Source organism: Archocentrus centrarchus, chromosome 10, assembly GCF_007364275.1.
Source record: "Archocentrus centrarchus isolate MPI-CPG fArcCen1 chromosome 10, fArcCen1, whole genome shotgun sequence".
Taxonomy (NCBI): domain Eukaryota; kingdom Metazoa; phylum Chordata; class Actinopteri; order Cichliformes; family Cichlidae; genus Archocentrus; species Archocentrus centrarchus.
The window spans coordinates 12293838-12311279 of record NC_044355.1 but is presented as its reverse complement, the minus strand read 5'-3'; the positions used below and the strand labels follow the sequence as shown (position 1 = coordinate 12311279).

Genomic DNA, 17442 nt, shown 5'->3' with positions numbered 1-17442 from the left:
ACACTAGTAAAAGTATTCAGCTATAAAACTAAAATGTTCACAGTTTATTTTAGCATATAAAATAAACTGGGAGTAAATTAAACAGTGCATGATTTGCCTTGGGGCATGTGAAGTATAAAGTAGCAGAAAATGGAAAGTACCTTAACTGAGGTGCATCAGTAAATGTTCTTAGTTACTTTAAACAACTGAAAACAGGTTAGACTGCTGACAGACAAGTTAAGGACAAAGTCACTGAACAGGAATGCGGGTTTCAGCAAGCAGAAGGTGAAATCAATGTCCTCACCTTCAGAATAAGAAATCATTTTAACCTTATAGAGGCCATTCAACCAAATTGGTTCACATTGCAGTGGCACAATTAAATACACATTTTAAAACAATTAAATATTCAGAACCTCGATATTTATTAATTTTATGTTCTGCTTAATCCCAAAGCATTAGTTCAGAGAGTATTAAATTAAATCCTCTCTCTAGTGTGCATAGTCAGGAGAGAAGTATTACTGTCTTTGAGTAATTGTGTTGCAAAATCTGAAAATCAGAATGGTAGTAACCTGATTGTTTCTTGTTTCTATTTTATCGCGTATTTTCTTAGGGAAAGGTAAAACATAAAAGTGTCACGAAACACACTGTGGCAGGCAGGTTTGAGGACACCAGTCCAGGACTCTGAACAGGACTGAACTTTTACGTCAGCTTTTATTGGCTGGAACTCAGGATGGCGCTGGATGGGGTCAGTAAAATACCAGTCTATAGACTCCAAAACTATAAGAAGTTGAGCCATGAAATTTGGCATAGGTGCTCTTTATTCTTCAAATATGTGCAACATGATATTCATATTCTTGAATGTTTGGTACACTTAGTACACTTTGGCTGTATTTATCTGAAGTGGAGAGTAAACAACATGGATGATTTCAGGCTGCTAATGCTATGATAATATATGCTAATGAGATGTGGCTTATTTCTCTTGCCTGGCTAGCTTAGCCTAATCATGTGATCATACTGTGCTGTCTGATTGGCTATACCTATTTGACCATTATTGACTGAAATGGTGAAAGTGGTGATTCCCCATATCTAGCAAGTGATAGAAGTCACAGAACAGCTGACAGTAGCTAGATAGTGAGAAACTGAGGGATCCCAAATTTCTAGGTTAGGAGCCAGTCTACTTACAGTAACATCAGTTCTAGGCTGCAGCCTTATTGATTAACCTGTGAGGCCAACTTCTGATTGACTGAGCATTGTCTATCATGTTGGTCATAGAAGACCCATGGCAATAAATAGTACAGACTCTGACTATTTATTGAGCAATATTAAAGCCATGGGGTGGCTGTGGCTCAGGAGGTAGAGCAGGTCATCTGCTAATCGTGAAGGTTGGTGGTTTGATCCCTGGCTGCTCGTGTCTGAATGCCAAAATATCCTTGGGTAAGATACTCAACACCAAGTTGCTCTGTGATGTGTTCAATGGAATGTGAATGTGTGTAAATGTGAGTTAGAAAGTGCTTAGGTGTAGAGAAAAGTACTTGAATGAATGAGTGTGAATGAAGACAACTACACACTAAACATTACTTTCCACGCCTTGCCCCTGTCCCTTGTTCTCCTTCCCACGTAGACCGTGGACATGTATTTATTTATATAAGACATGTTTAAACAGACCAGTAATGGAGCCATACAACAAGAAACTATTACCAAAGTATAAGTGAATCATACCTTTACTGTGTTGGCAGTAAGGCTGTTCTACAGTGAAAGGACGCCATTGTTTCTAACAACTTTTATGAAAAAGTCGATCATTCCAGTGAAATGGACGTCAACTCCCCCAAAATGGGGAAGATGGGGGCTCTGTACCTGAAAAAATGATGAAAAGCAAAATAAGAATCAGTAAATCAATGTTCACGGTGCCTATTAACTGATAACTGGGAAGGTCAGAGGACGTAATGTCATGAAAATATGAGCTAGATTTCATTCATTTGTTATCAGCAGAGGTTGTGCAGTAAATGTAACAGGATAGTCAGAGGATCATTTAGGTAAGTATAAAATATTGTCATACTTTAGGAAAGGCCACCATAGTGCTGCTAAAGATTCTGAGAGTCATGTTTCATGGGTAATATAGCTTCATAAACCATGAGACTAATAAGACTTTTCAAACAGCTCCATCTGTAGAGGACGCACAAAGCTACTCTGCAAGTTAAACTATACATGGCTTAACTCTGTGTTTTAACACACTCCAGCTGAACAGCTAAATGAAGCGATTATGCAGCACTGTTTTTTAAAGTGAGTGACGTTGGCGCAATGCTTCAGCAGACTGGAAACACACGCCGGCTGTCTGATAGTTGCTGGCTATCTTTAGAGAACATATCTATAGCTTCTGCAGACCTGGGACACATTCACATTCCCAGCTGCTGTTGAACCTTGGTCTGTTGAACATATCTAATAATAGGCAGATAAAACCGGATGTAGAATCCTGTCCTTCGCAGTGCCATTGTTCCCCATGTGTCCTTTCTAACATATAGAAAACCTGACTTAAAGGCAACACGGTGCAGACCATCATAACCTTCTGTAATAATTATCTTAAACCATATACAGGAAAAATATCCTGCTTTAATATTTAAGTAAATGACCACTAATGTAATTCTGATGTTCACATTCCAAACTCAAAGGTCAGCCTGTATTTAGACACTCACCTGCTGCCCTCTTATGGACTGAGTATGGTATTACAGCCAACATGCAGAAGCACCTACCCTTTAAACCCATTGTGTTCACAATAATTTCCCAATTATTCAGTCAGTAGCAGATAGATATGAAGAACAAAATGGAAATTTAATTTAAAGTCCCAAAACAATGTGTGCAGCATTCATTATGCAGCTGTATACACTAAATTTGTTGTAACGTGCAAACAAACCCAAGACAGTGAGAGAAAATCCCCTGTAATACTTTCCGTACAGTGGGTACGGAAAGTATTCAGACCCCTTTAAATTTTGTACTCTTTGTTTCATTGCAGCCATTTGCTAAAATCAAAAAAGTTCATTTTATTTCTCATTAATGTACACTCAGCACCCCATCTTGACAGAAAAAAACAGAAATGTAGAAATTTTTGCAAATTTTTAAAAAAAGAAAAACTGAAATATCACATGGTCATAAGTATTCAGACCCTTTGCTGTGGCACTCATATTTAACTCACATGCTGTCCATTTCTTCTGATCCTCCTTGAGATGGTTCTATTCATTCATTGGAGTCCAGCTGTGTTTAATTAAACTGATTGGACTTGATTAGGAAAGGCACAGATCTGTCTATATAAGACCTCACAGCTCACAGTGCATGTCAGAGCAAATGAGAATCATGAGGTCGAAGGAACTGCCCAAAGAGCTCAGAGACAGAATTGTGGCAAGGCACAGATCTGGCCAAGGTTACAAAAGGATTTCTGCAGCACTCAAGGTTCCTGAGAGCACAGTGGCCTCCACATTTGGGACAAGCAGAACTCTTCCCAGACCTGGCCGTCCAGCCAAACTGAGCAACCGTGGGAGAAGAGCCCAAAGATCACTGTGGCTGAGCTCCAGAGATGCAGTAGGGAGATGGGAGAAAGTTCCACAAAGTCAGCTATCACTGCAGCACTCCACCAGTCGGGGCTTTATGACAGAGTGGCCCGACGGAAGCCTCTCCTCAGTGCAAGACATATGAAAGCCCACATAGAGACTGCCAAAACACACATGAAGGACTCCCAGACTATGAGAAATAAGATTCTCTGGTCTGATGAGATGAAGACTGAACATTTTGGCGTTAACTCTAAGTGGTATGTGTGGAGAAAACCAGACACTGCTCATCACCTGCCCAATACAATCCCAACAGTGAAACATGGTGGTGGCAGCATCATGCTATGGGGGTGTTTTTCAGCTGCAGGGACAGGACAACTGGTTGCAACTGAAGGAAAGATGAATGCGGCCAAGTACAGAGATATCCTGGAAGAAAACCTCTTCCAGAGTGCTCAGGACCTCAGACTGGGCCGAAGGTTCACCTTCCAACAAGACAGTGACCCTAAACACACAGCTAAAATAACAAAGGAGTGGCTTCGGAACAACTCTGTGACCATTCTTGACTGGCCCAGCCAGAGCCCTGACGCCATATCCTTCCTCCTCCACAAGACTCTTTCGCACATAGACTCCGGTAAGGGGAACTATGTGAGAGTGCTGTTTGTAGATTACAGCTCAGCATTCAACACCATAGTTTCCTCCAGGCTGGTCTCTAAGCTGTTGGACCTGGGCCTGGGCCCATCCCTGTGCAGGTGGGTTCACAGCTTCCTGACCAGCAGACCACAGGTGGTACGAGTGGGTCACCTCACCTCATCCTCCCTCACCCTCAACACCGGATCGCCCCAGGGCTGTGTGCTCAGCCCTCTGCTGTACTCACTGTACACCCATGACTGCGTGGCCACGTCAGAGTCCAACGTCATCATCAAGTTTGCTGACGACACTGCTGTTGTGGGACTAATCTCCCACAATGAAGAGACAGCCTACAGGAGAGAGGTCTCCCGCCTGGAGAACTGGTGCCAGGAGAACCACCTTCTGCTCAACGTCAGCAAAACAAAGGAACTGATCGTGGACTTCAGCAGGAAGCAGCAGAGGGACTACCAGCCACTTCTCATCAGTGGTGCTGAGGTGGAAAGAGTGGACACTTTCAAATACCTGGGAGTGACCATCTCACAGGACCTGTCCTGGACTCATCACATAAACATCACTGTGAAGAAGACCAGACAGCGTCTCTACCTCCTCAGGCGGCTGAGAGACTTCAAGCTCCCACTCAAGGTGCTCAGGAACTTTTACACCTGCACCATCGAGAGCATCATGCGTGGGAGCATCACCACCTGGATGGGAAACTGCACTAAGCAGGACTTCATGGCCCTAAAAAGGGTGGTTCGTTCAGCTGAACGGACCATCAGAACCACCCTCCCCAACCTCCAGGACATTTACATCAAGCAGTGCAGGCTGAGGGCCATGAAGATCCTAAAACAGCCCAGCCACCCCGGACACTCTCTCTTCTCCCTGCTCCCATCAGGCCGGCGTTACCGCTGCCTGAGAACTAAGACTGAAAGGTTGAAGAAGAGATTTTACCCACAAGCCATCAGTCTGCTCAACTCTGAGCCCTAACTGGACTATTATTGCACAATGTAAATATTATAATATTCTATAATTCCATGTAAAGTGTATCTATCTATCTATCTATCTGTCTATCTGTCTATCTATCTATCTATCTATCTATCTAAACCCAATTGAGCATCTCTGGAGAGACCTGAAAATGGCTGTCCACCAACGTTCACCATCCAACCTGATGGAACTGGAGAGGATCTGCAAGGAAGAATGGCAGAGGATCCCCAAATCCAGGTGTGAAAAACTTGTTGCATCATTCCCAACAAGACTCATGGCTGTACTACTACCTTGTTTATTAATGCATTGTGTCAGTATTTAGAATACATATGCAAATAACATTAAGTATATTTAGGGTAGTCAGGCAGGCTCTGCTGTTTAGAAATCTCTTTAGACATCTACTGTAAGTATCATTTTTCAGAGGACTTCCAGGAAGCTTGCAACAGAAGACCATGCAAAATAACTAAATTGAATCCGTGTGTGTGTGTGTGTCACAGATATATAGGAAAGGATTTCCTGAAATGCAATTTAAAATACAGGACAACAGTTTGCCCACTTAGGACGTGGAATTTTCATATGCACACACCTATCTAAAAAGATGTCTTTAGGAAACATAGTGACTAATGCAGACAGTGAGCAGTGGATTTATTACTCTCTGCTGGATTACTGTTATCTTCCCTGCCGCTCTGGGACCCATGTTTTGTGTCCTGAAGTTGTCTAATTAATAAATTATTGATAATTTGAGTAGTCAAGCAAAAACAAATATTGGCAGCTTAAGCTTCCTAATGATGAGGATTCTTGAGTCTAATGCAAGAAAGGGACTTTAAATGTGAAATATTGTGTTTTTCTTCAGTGGATTTCTCTATGGAAGCCACTTTCTGTCACTGGAAACTTTTTGTTTGTTTTTTGCCATCCACAAGTGAAAATTGCCAGGCAGTTAATCCAAAATTTCAACTTATCTCAAAATTTCTAGTTGGTTATTTCAAAATTTTGACTTACTGACTACCTCAAAAATTCAACTTAATAACTTGAAGTTAGGTATCTTGAAATTTCAACTTATTCAAAAGTAACTTGAAATTTTGAGATAGTACACACTGGTTGTAACGAGTGCTTATTTGAGTTACTGTTGCCTTCCATCTCAAAGCAATATCACCATTGTCCTCTGACCTCTCGCATCAACAAAGCATTTTAAGCTCAATATGTCTGTGTAGATTCTCAGGTGCCGTTTACACGAGACCGTTTTCATTTTGAAACGGTGTCGTTTTGATGCGTTTCGGCCTTGCGTTTACACGACAACGGTGTCGTTTTGATGCGTTTCGCCCTTCTGTTTACACGACAACAGAGTGAAAACGATGTGTTTCAGAAACGGGGTCCAGAGTGGAGCGTTTCAGAAACGCACCGGCTTGCGTTTTCGTGTAAACACTTGAAACCGGGGTGATTTGAAAACGCTCGACTCGCACATGCGCACTATGGTTGCGACGGCCAGTTTTTCGCGCACGCGCAAACTGATAAACAGTACTCGCGGATTCACGAGTGCTTCTTATGCTCTTCCTGTGTTTTTACCGTTTTGTAATTCAGCGTTGTGTGCAGCAGCGATCCAACCTCATCATCGGTCCACACAAAACCTCTCACATTGGCCGTTTTGTAAGTAATGAACAATTTGCCGCACTACCTACTGTGTCACTCCACGCATGCGCGTCTTGCGTAAACAAACTGCAAAGAGAAAACCAACGCCAACTTGTGGCCTGGCATGGGAACTACATCGTTTTCATCGTTTCACATGTCCTCGTGTAAACGCGGATCGTTTCTGAAACGCCATCGTGTAAACGAAAGGCTGAAACGCATCAAAACGACACCGTTTCCAGTGAAAACGGCTTCGTGTAAACGGCACCTCAGTCATCCACGTCATAGTAGTCTCTGGAGCTTGAAAAACTGAAACCACTGTTTGAAATGACCCACGCCTCCCTTCACACCTTGGCACATGTGTTTACGCACATGAACAATAGAGGGTCATGACCACCTCCAAGGGACTACACCCACAGGGGTTTAAATACCTGGGTCTCTCCACCATTTGGTTGAGAACTGAAGAAGCCTTTCGGATGAGAGGTGAAACGTCTTCAAGAAACAAAAAGAAGTCCAGTCGCCTTTTTTCAAGCTCCAGAGACCATTTGAAGCTCAGAGAACTGCCACTCCCTGGATACTTTCTCTTTGTCAGATCATTTGATGTAAACCGTTGAGATGGATGTGTGGAGCAGTTTCAGAAATACTCAGACTAACCCATGTGGCACCAACAACTTATTACACATTCAAAGTCACTTAAATAACCTTTCTTCCCCATTTTGATGCCTGGTTTGAACTTCAGCAGGTTGTCTTGACCATGTCTACATTCTTAAATACATAGAGTTGCTGCCATGTGATTGGCTGAACAGATATTTGCACTAAAAAGCAGTTGAGTGGGTATACCAAATAAAGTGGCCAGTGGGTGTATAAGAGAATTGCAAACATTACACTTTCTATTACATTTTTCTACTTTGTGTGTATAAAAATGAAACAAGATTATTTCCTAAATGAAAGTGTTTTTCCATAAATGTTCTTAAGTGATCAGAAGAACATTTTAAAGGTGTTTATGCGTTTTTCTTTATCATTAAACCTTTATGAAAACCTCCATCTTACTTCCTGTTTAACAGTCAGTATATAGGATACCCATCTCCTGAGGGTGTGTTATTCATCTTTTTCTTCCTTTAAAGCCTCTCCCTACTCTGTGTAACATGAGCTCCAGCTACCTGCTACTGGGACAGCCACTGAGCTGGCTTTGTTTTCTTGTTGCCTGTGCCTCTCTTTTTCAGGTAACTAGAGTGTGAAGCTGACACAGTTTCAGATGCAGTAAGTCAAGCTCAGGTGCACTGTAAAGCAACCCTGCCTCGACCTACTGGAGGCTCCATTTTTGCTCAGCTGGGTATTTCACTTTGTAAAATCACTTTGACCAACACGTATTATTACTATTTATTCACATTATATACTGTGTGAAGCATAACTACTATTTATTAAACAATCATTAGTCATTATGATCATTATGAGATGTACGATTGGAGGAGCCAAGCTTGCGCTACCACTTGCGGTGCAACGATCTGGTGTTGACTTGGGAGAAGCTCCAGTTTCTTATAGTCAGGATCAAACAGGTAAGTAATTAGGTGTCGGACCACAGGTGCTTGATTAAAGGGGTGGAGACCTTTCATGATTTATGAGCCATGCAGTTGTCCTGGCCAGTCATTAACAAGAATTTTGGGCCATAAAAATGTCAAGGCTTCTTAGTTGTGTTATTAACACAATTTATGAGACTGTAAAGTTAAGGTAAAGCGAATACAACCACAAAGTAAAGCACAATAAAAGAATAAATAAGATAGCGTAAATACAGTATAAATGTAGGCATAAAAGATCGATAAATGCATTAAATTTAAGTATAAAATGTTATCTTGAATATATATAAATTAAGCAATATAGATCAGCACAATCAAAACTGTCAAAGTCAAAACAGCAGTCAATATTTCTACCAGTGTATATCAATCCAGTGTATGTCAAAAAACAAAACCAAAAAAAAAACCAGACAAAAACATGAACGGTGAACATATAAAAACATCTTAGATGTATTTCTTAAGCTCGTCATACAAGACAAGCACAAAGGCACCACCCATGCCTCTGAGCACGTTAGACCAGGCTCCCGTGAAGAAGGCCTTGCCACCCTGATCACGTGCAATTTTCTTCCAGCAGTCAAGGGTGCCCGTGTACATTGTGTCAGCTAAAGGGGAAAAGACAGAATTATAGAGATGTTACGAACTCATTTAAGTTGAACAATAGAAAAAAAAGAGGAAGTTACACTTTAATTTTCTGCATTTTTTTGTACCTCCTTTACGTCCAGCCTGCATCATCATATGACGACGGACAGTGTCGAAGGGGTAGGACACAAGGCCGGCGACGGTAGTTACAGTATGAGCAATCATCCAGCTCACTATAATGTGTGTGTTCTCGGGATCCGGAAGCATGCCTGTAAGAAAAACATGTTGGTAAGATTAAAAGGCAAATAAGTCTACTGTGCAGAGAGACATCAATCTTTGCAATGTCTCACAACGAACACTCACCCTTTGTGGTGTCGTAGACGCCAAAGTAAGCAGCTCTGTAGATGATAATGCCCTGTACTGAAACATTGAAACCCTGGTACAGACCCTTATGGCCATCAGACCTGAAGATCTTCACCAAGCAGTCACCCAGACCTTTGAACTCACGCTCGTGGCCTGCTTTGCCGACGTCAGCGGCGAGACGTGTTCTGGCGAAGTCGAGGGGATAGACAAAACAGAGCGAGGTAGCTCCAGCAGCACCGCCAGATGCCAAGTTACCAGCAAAGTATCTCCAGAACTGTGTGTTCTTGTCCACGCCATCGAGGAAAAACTTCTTGTACTTGTCCTTGAAAGCAAAGTTGAGGGCCTGAGTGGGGAAGTATCGGATGACATTGGCCAGATTCCCTCTCCAGAAAGAGAGGAAGCCCTGCTCTTTAGGGATACGAATGACACAGTCAATCATGCCCTTGTAGTGCTTGTCGACTGCAATCTGTCTGTTGGCATGTTGTACCTGTAAACAAAACAGACACTGCAGTATATCAAAGGTAATAAACTGAAGTTCATCATATCTTGTTTCCTCTTCAAGCTTTCACCTGTTCACCTTCTGAAATGAATAAACTGGGAGATTCCCGTTATTCTAATGAGTCAGCCACCTTTGCCTTCATGTGCAGAAGAACGACTGTTATTGGGTAAACTGTGCCATCTTACAGTGGCTTGTGTAAATTGGTGAAACCCTGGAAGAGCAGTGCCTTTGCTGTATCCATGTTCTTGAATCAGGTCATTAAATCAATGCTGAAGCTCAGTTTCTTACTCTGAGTGCCTAGTCTTAGCTACAAACATGGTGTTAGATGTGAGATGGTTAGTAGGTTGTCTAATATCACTAACAACGCAAGTTTTTTAGGTACTTGACTCAGTCTGCCTCAACTAGGCTTTTAAAAAAAAACCAAAAAAAACCCCCAAACCCCCAAAAAGGAACAAACAAAGGCTACTGTGAGGATGGCTGGGGATGACTGGGATATGTTTAAGGAGGACTTCAAGGATTACTTTTTAGCATCTGGATTGAAAGAACAAGAAGCAGAGTTACAAGTGGCAACACTGAGAAGGGTAATGGGCAGTGAACGCAGGCATATCTATTAAGCACAATCTGCACCTAACTATGGAATGAGGATGATGTGACAGCCATTCGGATAACTGTGGAAAAGTATTTTAAACCTGCAAAAAATATTAGATTTTAGCATTTTGTTTTTGGAATCCTGAAGAAAGAGGAGGGAGACCTGATAGATACATATGTGACTGGTACTTGCAAGTATGGTGAGCTAAAGGAGGAACTCATAAGGGCCAGGCTAGTCTTTGGAATAGCAGATGAAGGCACATGCCATTGTCCTTTGAGGGAGAAAGACCTTATGCTTGCCTCAGCTATCGATATGCGCCATGCTGCCAAACTCACATATGCGCACATGACAGCTCTGGCCCATAAATCTGACAACACAATGTGGCAAAGACCAGGTACCCCATGCGCAACATGCACAAGTTCACTAAACTATGAGCTAGAGAGGCACGTGTCTGGGGAAAGAAAAAACAAAAACAAAAACAAAACAAAAACGGGCCGGACAGTCCGGCCCAATAACAGACACAGCACAGGATGAAGAGGCAGAAGCATACTTCTATATGACCACAGTAGCATCAACAGACAGACAACAAAGAAAGAAGTGGTTTGTGAATCTGAGAATGAACAGTTTCAGTCAAAAGTGCCAGTTGGACTCTGGAGCTACGTGCAACATTATGAGCCTCAAATAAAAGATGAGAGTGGCGCCAAAATGGAAATTGATGCCTTGGTCTGATGCACTATACCTGAGGAACTTCACAAGGTGGAATGCATTGTGCCAGAATCTCTTACTATGCAGCAGCTCACCAGAAGAGAAAATGAAGTTTTCACCTCACCTATTGAGTCACTCCCAGGTGAGGTCCACTTTGACTTAGATGAATCCATCGCACCAGTTCAGCGTCCGCCACACAATGTTCTGACAGCACTCAAAACAAGCATGAAGGGAGGGCGGGCCATCTGACCTCGGTGACAGAGGCTACCAATTGGATTAGTAATCTGGTGATCATTAAGAAGCCTGATAAGATTCAAATCTGCATTGACCCAAAGCCACTGAATAAAGTGCTGAAGAGCTCTCACTATATAATGCCTACTCTAGATGACGTCCTCTACAAGTTGCCCATCTTAAGCATGGACTTGTTTAACTATGCAGTGAAGGATTTTTTGTTGACCGTGGACCACCACTACTCAGACTTCTGGGAAATCGAACATCTTACTGACCTATCCACTGAAAAGACAATCAGAAGATGTAAGGTCAAATGTGCCAGATATGGAGAATCTGATTATGTACTGTGGCTCACAATTTGATTGTGGTTTTTTTCCATCATTTTGCCTGAGACTGGGGTTTTGAATACATTACCCAATCCCCACACCACCCAAAGGTGAATGGCAAGGCCAAATCAGTGGTGAAGGTAGCCAAGAATATTTATAACCGTGCTTCATGAGCAGGCGATAGCCCACGGAGCGCTATCCTGCTTTGGAGGAACACGCATGCGGTGGGCATAGAAAGCAGCCCGGTACAGTGTGTCATGGCACGCAGACTTAAGATACCTCTCCCAGTGGCCGACACAACACATGGTTCAAGTAGTGAATCAAGCATAGCAGAGAAAATACAGTACAAACAAGAGCAATGAGCAGGTGCCAATGGAGTGCAGCCAGTGCACCACACAAGGAGTGGCAGGCTCAACAAACCACCAGAGAGAGATTCAATCAGGGGGTGGCAAAAGTAGACATTCTTTACTTAAATAGAAATACAGATACCTGTGTTAAAAATTGTCTGGTAAAAGTTGAAGTAGTGATTCAACTTCTTTACTCAAGTAAAAGTGAAAAAGTACAGGTTTGGAAATGTAAACAAAGCAAGAAAGTAAAAAGAGGCTCTTTGAAGGACATTTCTACCAGCTATTTCTGTGCAATGCTAACTGAACCTTATGCTATATTAATATCAGTAAATGGGAATTCACTGAATGAATCTAAGCATCATCAGCTTAAATTCAAATTCACCTCTGCTACACTTCATGTAACCTGACACTGACCACAAACACCATAGCTGCTGTGCACCAGTCCAACACATAGCTTTATTGTAAATTCTCCACAGTACGACAAGCTGACCGGTTTATCCTGCACTAAACTGCTGAGTATGCAACCTTTGAACAACACAAAGATCTAATGTCTGATTTATAAATGATGACATTACATATAAGCTTTACATTTCCAGTTTCTCAGATGTCACTGAACAGTGCTTACCTTTAAATATAACCTCTCGTCTTCCTCTCCTGTCCTGTCTTTTTTACATCTTTCTCCATCACTTAGTGAAGTTCTCTCTCATTATTTTCTCACCCTTGAAATACAGCAGCTGGACTTTTAGACAAACTGCACACAAACAGTTTGTGTATTTGCTGATATTTGTTGAGCTGATAGAAATGTTTCAAATAAACTGACATTAAAAAATGTTTATGCTTGCTCCTCTTCTGCAGCACTAGCAAGATGCTGAAGCACCACGACCACAACTTATGGAAGTCTGTGCCAAAAATGTCCTTCCTGATCATTTCAGATCATCATGGTGTCATGCCAAAAAGTGAGTTCCAATGTTTCTGTGTTTTTTTTAATGTGTAATGTCTTTACTTACATTCGTAAAGAGACTGTAGTCAACAAGATTTATATATAAAATAAAGAAATTACCTGTTTTGCAAGTATCTTTATGATGTTGCATTACTGTAAGTACATTCTAATCAATCCTGCACTTTTTGGGCACTTAATATATCTTTATAGAACTGTAATGTTGTATTTGTGGCAATTTCTGCAGGCCATTTGGCCAGCTCTCTGTGGAAAAACATTTTGATGCCAGTGACAGTTTTTATCCCGATCGAGACAATATAAAAGTCACTTTGACAAAAAAGTGATTGTGGCCTCTGTCTTGTGACAGGAATGTTCTTTATGGCTCAAAATTACTTAAATCATTCACAACATTTGAGAAATCATTTCAAATCATTTGAGGTAACTCTAATTGAAGTGAATCATTCTGATCCTGTGTTGTGTGCCGTCATCTATCACCCTCCGAGATTTGACAAGGACTTTGTAAACGACTTTTCGATCTTTTTTTTAGGAATAATGATTGACTATGATCATATGCTCATACTTGGGGATTTTAATATTCATGTATGTTGTCCTGTGAAGTACTTCTTAACCTCATTGACTCTTTTAACATGATACAATGGGTGTTTTGTCCCACACATAAACATGGCCACATACTGGACCTTGTCCTTTTTTATGGCTTGTCTGTTAACGATCTTGAAACAGGTGACAATATTTTTTTCCCGATCATATGCCTGTTTAATTCAATGTTGTTTTATCTGATGAATTAAACCGCCGAGTTTTAACTCTTTTACTGTCAGCCAGTTTTCTGGTGCCTTTGAGCAGCTTAATATTCCTCCTGACTTAGATACAGAGCTACTAAGTTATTTGCTAGATGCATCTTGTAAGATTATTTTGGACACGGTGGCCCCTATGAAATTTATGCAGTCCAAAGTCAAACCTGAGCCATGGTTTAATGATAAAGTTCAGGCTGTCAAGTGGGACAGAGCAGAACGACAGAGCTGTCACAGAGCAGAACAAAAATGGGAAAAGGATAAATTGCAGGCCTCTTTCCAGTTTCTTAGGAACTGTTGGTGTCATTATCAAAACACAGTTAAGGATGCTAAAAAGAGATTATTTGTCCAAGATTATTGTATCTCATCAAAACAACTCGCATGTACCATTCAAAACGATTGACTCTGATCTTAACGTCTCACAACCTCTTCCTCTGGAAGCTTGTTCTAAAACATGTAATGATTTTATGAAATTTTTTATAGACAAGGTTGCTACTGCAAGAACCCTTATTCTGCCACCTGCAAATGACCCTTCTTGTATGGCTTCATGTTCAGCTATGTTAGATAAATTTGAACCTGTGGATCTGACTTTCTTACAGAATATAGTTGAACATATCAAGCCATCAGGCTCACCTCGTGATCCTATTTCTCCTCATTTTCTTAAGGAAGCCTTTTCTAGTGTTGGGCAGTCTATTCTTACTACTGTAAATAGTAGCTTGTTGTCAGGTGCTGTTCCTGTGAGCTTTAAGCATGTGGTGGTGCAGCCTTTTCTTAAGAAAACCAGCATTGACCAGACTGTCTTGGCAAATTTTAGGCCTGTTTCTAAACTGCCTTTTATTTCTGAAGTACTAGAGAAAATTGTCCTTTCCCAGATCAAGCCCTTTTTAGATGAACAGAATATTATGGAGGTTTTTCAATCTGGATTTAAATCCCAGCATAGCACAGAGTCGGCCTCGGTGAGAGTCCTTAATGATATATTTAGGGCTACTGATTCTGGGGACTATGTTGTCCTCGTTCTCCTTGACCTAACCGCTGCTTTTGATACAGTAGACCACAGTATTTTATTATCACGTTTACAAGCCCAACTTGGCTTTCATGGTACCGTATTAAAATTGTTTTGGTCTTACTTGCCTGGCAGAACCATGTCTGTAAAATTAGCTGATGCTGAATCCTCATCTGCTCCTTTACTTTGCGGGGTTCCACAGGGCTCAATCCTTGGTCCACTACTTTTTCTCTCTATCTACTTCCCTTGGGCTCAATACTAAGAAAGCATGGGATTTCTTACCACTGCTATGCTGACGACAGTCAAATATATATGCCCCTAAAGAAAAGTGCCCTATCGATCGAGCCCTTATTGCAGTGTCTTGAGGACATCAAAACGTGGATGGCCTTAATTTTTTTTTAATTTGAATAATAAAAAAACAGAAGTGATGGTGTTTTGTCTGAGTAGTGCACATGATACATCCAAAATTGACTTGGGGTCTCTGGTGTCCTACTTGAAGCAGACTGTTTCTAACCTGGGCTTTAAAATCGATAGAGATCTGAAATTAGACCACCAGGTTGGGGCAGTGGTTCAGTCTTGTTTTTATCACTTACGGCAGTTAGCAAAGATTAAGCCAATTCTTTTAAAGCAGCATTTTGAAATGGTGATTCATGCCTTTGTTACAACTAGGCTTGATTATTGTAATGCTCTTTATTTTGGAATCCGTCAATCCTCCCTTGAGGGTCTTCAGTTAGTTCAGAATGCTGCTGCTCCACTCTGACTGGCATTAGGAGGAGGGAGCATATTACTCCTATCCTGGCTTCCCTCCATTGGCTGCCAGTACATTTTAGAGTTCAGTTTAAGATTTGTTTACTTGTGTTTAAATGTTGGCATGATCTTGCTCGACCCTATTGTTTTGAGCTACTTAATTCATATCTCCCAGATCAGCCTCAGATCAGCTGATCAGCTGTTCCTCGAGGTACTGAGGTCAAAACTGAAGCACAGAAGAGATAGAGCTTTCATTATTGTTGCCCCTAAATTATGGAATGACCTGCTATTACATATGAGGAGTGCCCCTTTACTGTCAACTTTTAAAACCCTTCTTAAGACACATCTTTATTCTTTGGCTTTTAAAACACACTGAGATTTTTATTGTTTGTTTTTACTGCTTTTGTTTGTGTTCTTGGTGTTTTCTTGTTTCATTGTACAGCACTTTGTTGCAGTTTCTGTTTTTAAATTGTTTTAAAAATGAATCAAGTAAAGTAACATATATGTTTTACATATGTTTCACAGATTATAGGCCAAAAAGTCATTTCCAACAGTTTAAACATGGCCAATCATTTATTTATTTTTTTTGGCAAATACTGGAAATCACTTTTTGGCACAACATAAATTATATGTTTTTGCCTCTTTCATCACTTTATATGTGATAAGCCCTGTGATGGATACACCAATAAGGTAATTATTTTTATGTGTTATTGTTTCCCCCAGTTATGTTCAAATCAGTTTGATGTTTGAAAGTGTGCAGTGATGGGAAGTAAAAACTGCTCAAATGTCTTGAACCTAAAGTAACTAGCCTGTTTTAAAAATATAAGGATTAGAAAGCACAGATAATTGTGTACAAATGTGGGGAGTGAAAGTAAAAAAATTGTCAGAAAAAATAAATACCCAAGTACAGACATCTGAAAATTCTAGCAAGTACAGTAATGAAGTATTTGTACTTCGTTATTTCACAGTTCTGTAGGCCGGTGTAGTACGTAAAAAGTCACACCTCGATTATTTTCATTCCTCACCTGTGCGTTCACCAGTCTCTGACAGAGCCGCTCCTATTTATAATTTCAGCACTTTCTACTCCTCCTCCTCCATTATTACCAAATTTGTCACATGTACATGCATCTTAATAATTTCCTGTCCATACAACAGAAAAAGAAGGTTGAAAATGAGCAACAGCTGTATGCAACATGCAACATCTGACTCATATCTACAATTACAGTGTCATTAGGATGTCAGGTGTTTGCACAGGGATATAAACAGTTACCACTCACCTGGAGAAGAAGCTTGACTCTCTCGATGGGAGCTACAGCTGTTTCAGAGATGGAAGCGGCAATACCAGCAGCCAAGAAGTCCTTGGTGAAGGAAATAGCTTGTTCATTCATCTTCAGACGCTATCAGCCGCTGTCCAGATACGTTGTTGAGGTTGAAATGGCCATATCCTACCTAGACAGGTAGGATGGCAACGCCTCAGTAAGGTAAGTAGCCATTGGCTGTCCTAAAAGTCGCTATATGACATCACAATCTAATCTGCAGAATTTACCATTTACACGTAGTTCTACATGAGGTTGTAGAATAGAGGAGTAACATCCTTGGAGACAGAAAGTGAGAAAAAAAAACCACGCTAACCACAAATAAAATTTATGAAACAAAACTAAAACAAACAAAAACAAAAAACACTGCATTTGACCAATGATTTATGTTTGTGCGAGAGTGAAGAAAATTACCGGCTCTGTAAGCCCGTTCGTGTTCAACGGACCCGTGATTCATTTGCAGTGTGGACGCGGAGTGGAGTGTGTGGATCTCCACTGTGCTTTACCGGTTAACGATGTGCGGATTGATACTGAAATATCGACACTTCCTTTATGCTTTAAAATCGATTCTCAAATCCAAGTTTCAATGCTTTCAATACTTCAATCATTTGAGATAATGTATCTTAACAAGAACAAGAAAGTAACTAAATTGTTAAGACTTGCCTAAATGAGAT

At 41.0% G+C, this 17442-nt stretch overlaps 1 protein-coding gene across 1 annotated transcript; it reads right to left on the bottom strand.

Annotated features, from left to right (window-relative positions):
• Nucleotides 1-8761: 8761 nt before the first annotated feature.
• On the bottom strand, nt 8762-17259 carry slc25a5 (solute carrier family 25 member 5). Its single transcript, XM_030740246.1, has 6 exons — nt 17183-17259; nt 16999-17046; nt 16730-16901; nt 9260-9746; nt 9025-9165; nt 8762-8919 (listed from the first exon to the last, which is right to left on the bottom strand). The coding sequence occupies exons 3-6, from the start codon at nt 16838-16840 to the stop codon at nt 8762-8764; spliced, it is 897 nt and encodes a 298-aa protein (XP_030596106.1). The 5' UTR covers nt 16841-16901; nt 16999-17046; nt 17183-17259.
• Nucleotides 17260-17442: the final 183 nt, after the last annotated feature.

What these genes read in the sequence shown, in the direction of transcription:
- slc25a5 (XM_030740246.1), bottom strand. Translation starts at nt 16,840, where the DNA reads ATGAATGAACAAGCTATTTCCTTCACCAAGGACTTCTTGGCTGCTGGT. An exon ending in GAGTCAAGCTTCTTCTCCAG is followed by an intron (nt 9,747 to 16,729) that starts GTGAGTGGTAAC and finishes TTTTGTTTACAG; the next exon opens with GTACAACATGCCAACAGACA. An exon ending in CGTCTACGACACCACAAAGG is followed by an intron (nt 9,166 to 9,259) that starts GTGAGTGTTCGT and finishes TTTTTCTTACAG; the next exon opens with GCATGCTTCCGGATCCCGAG.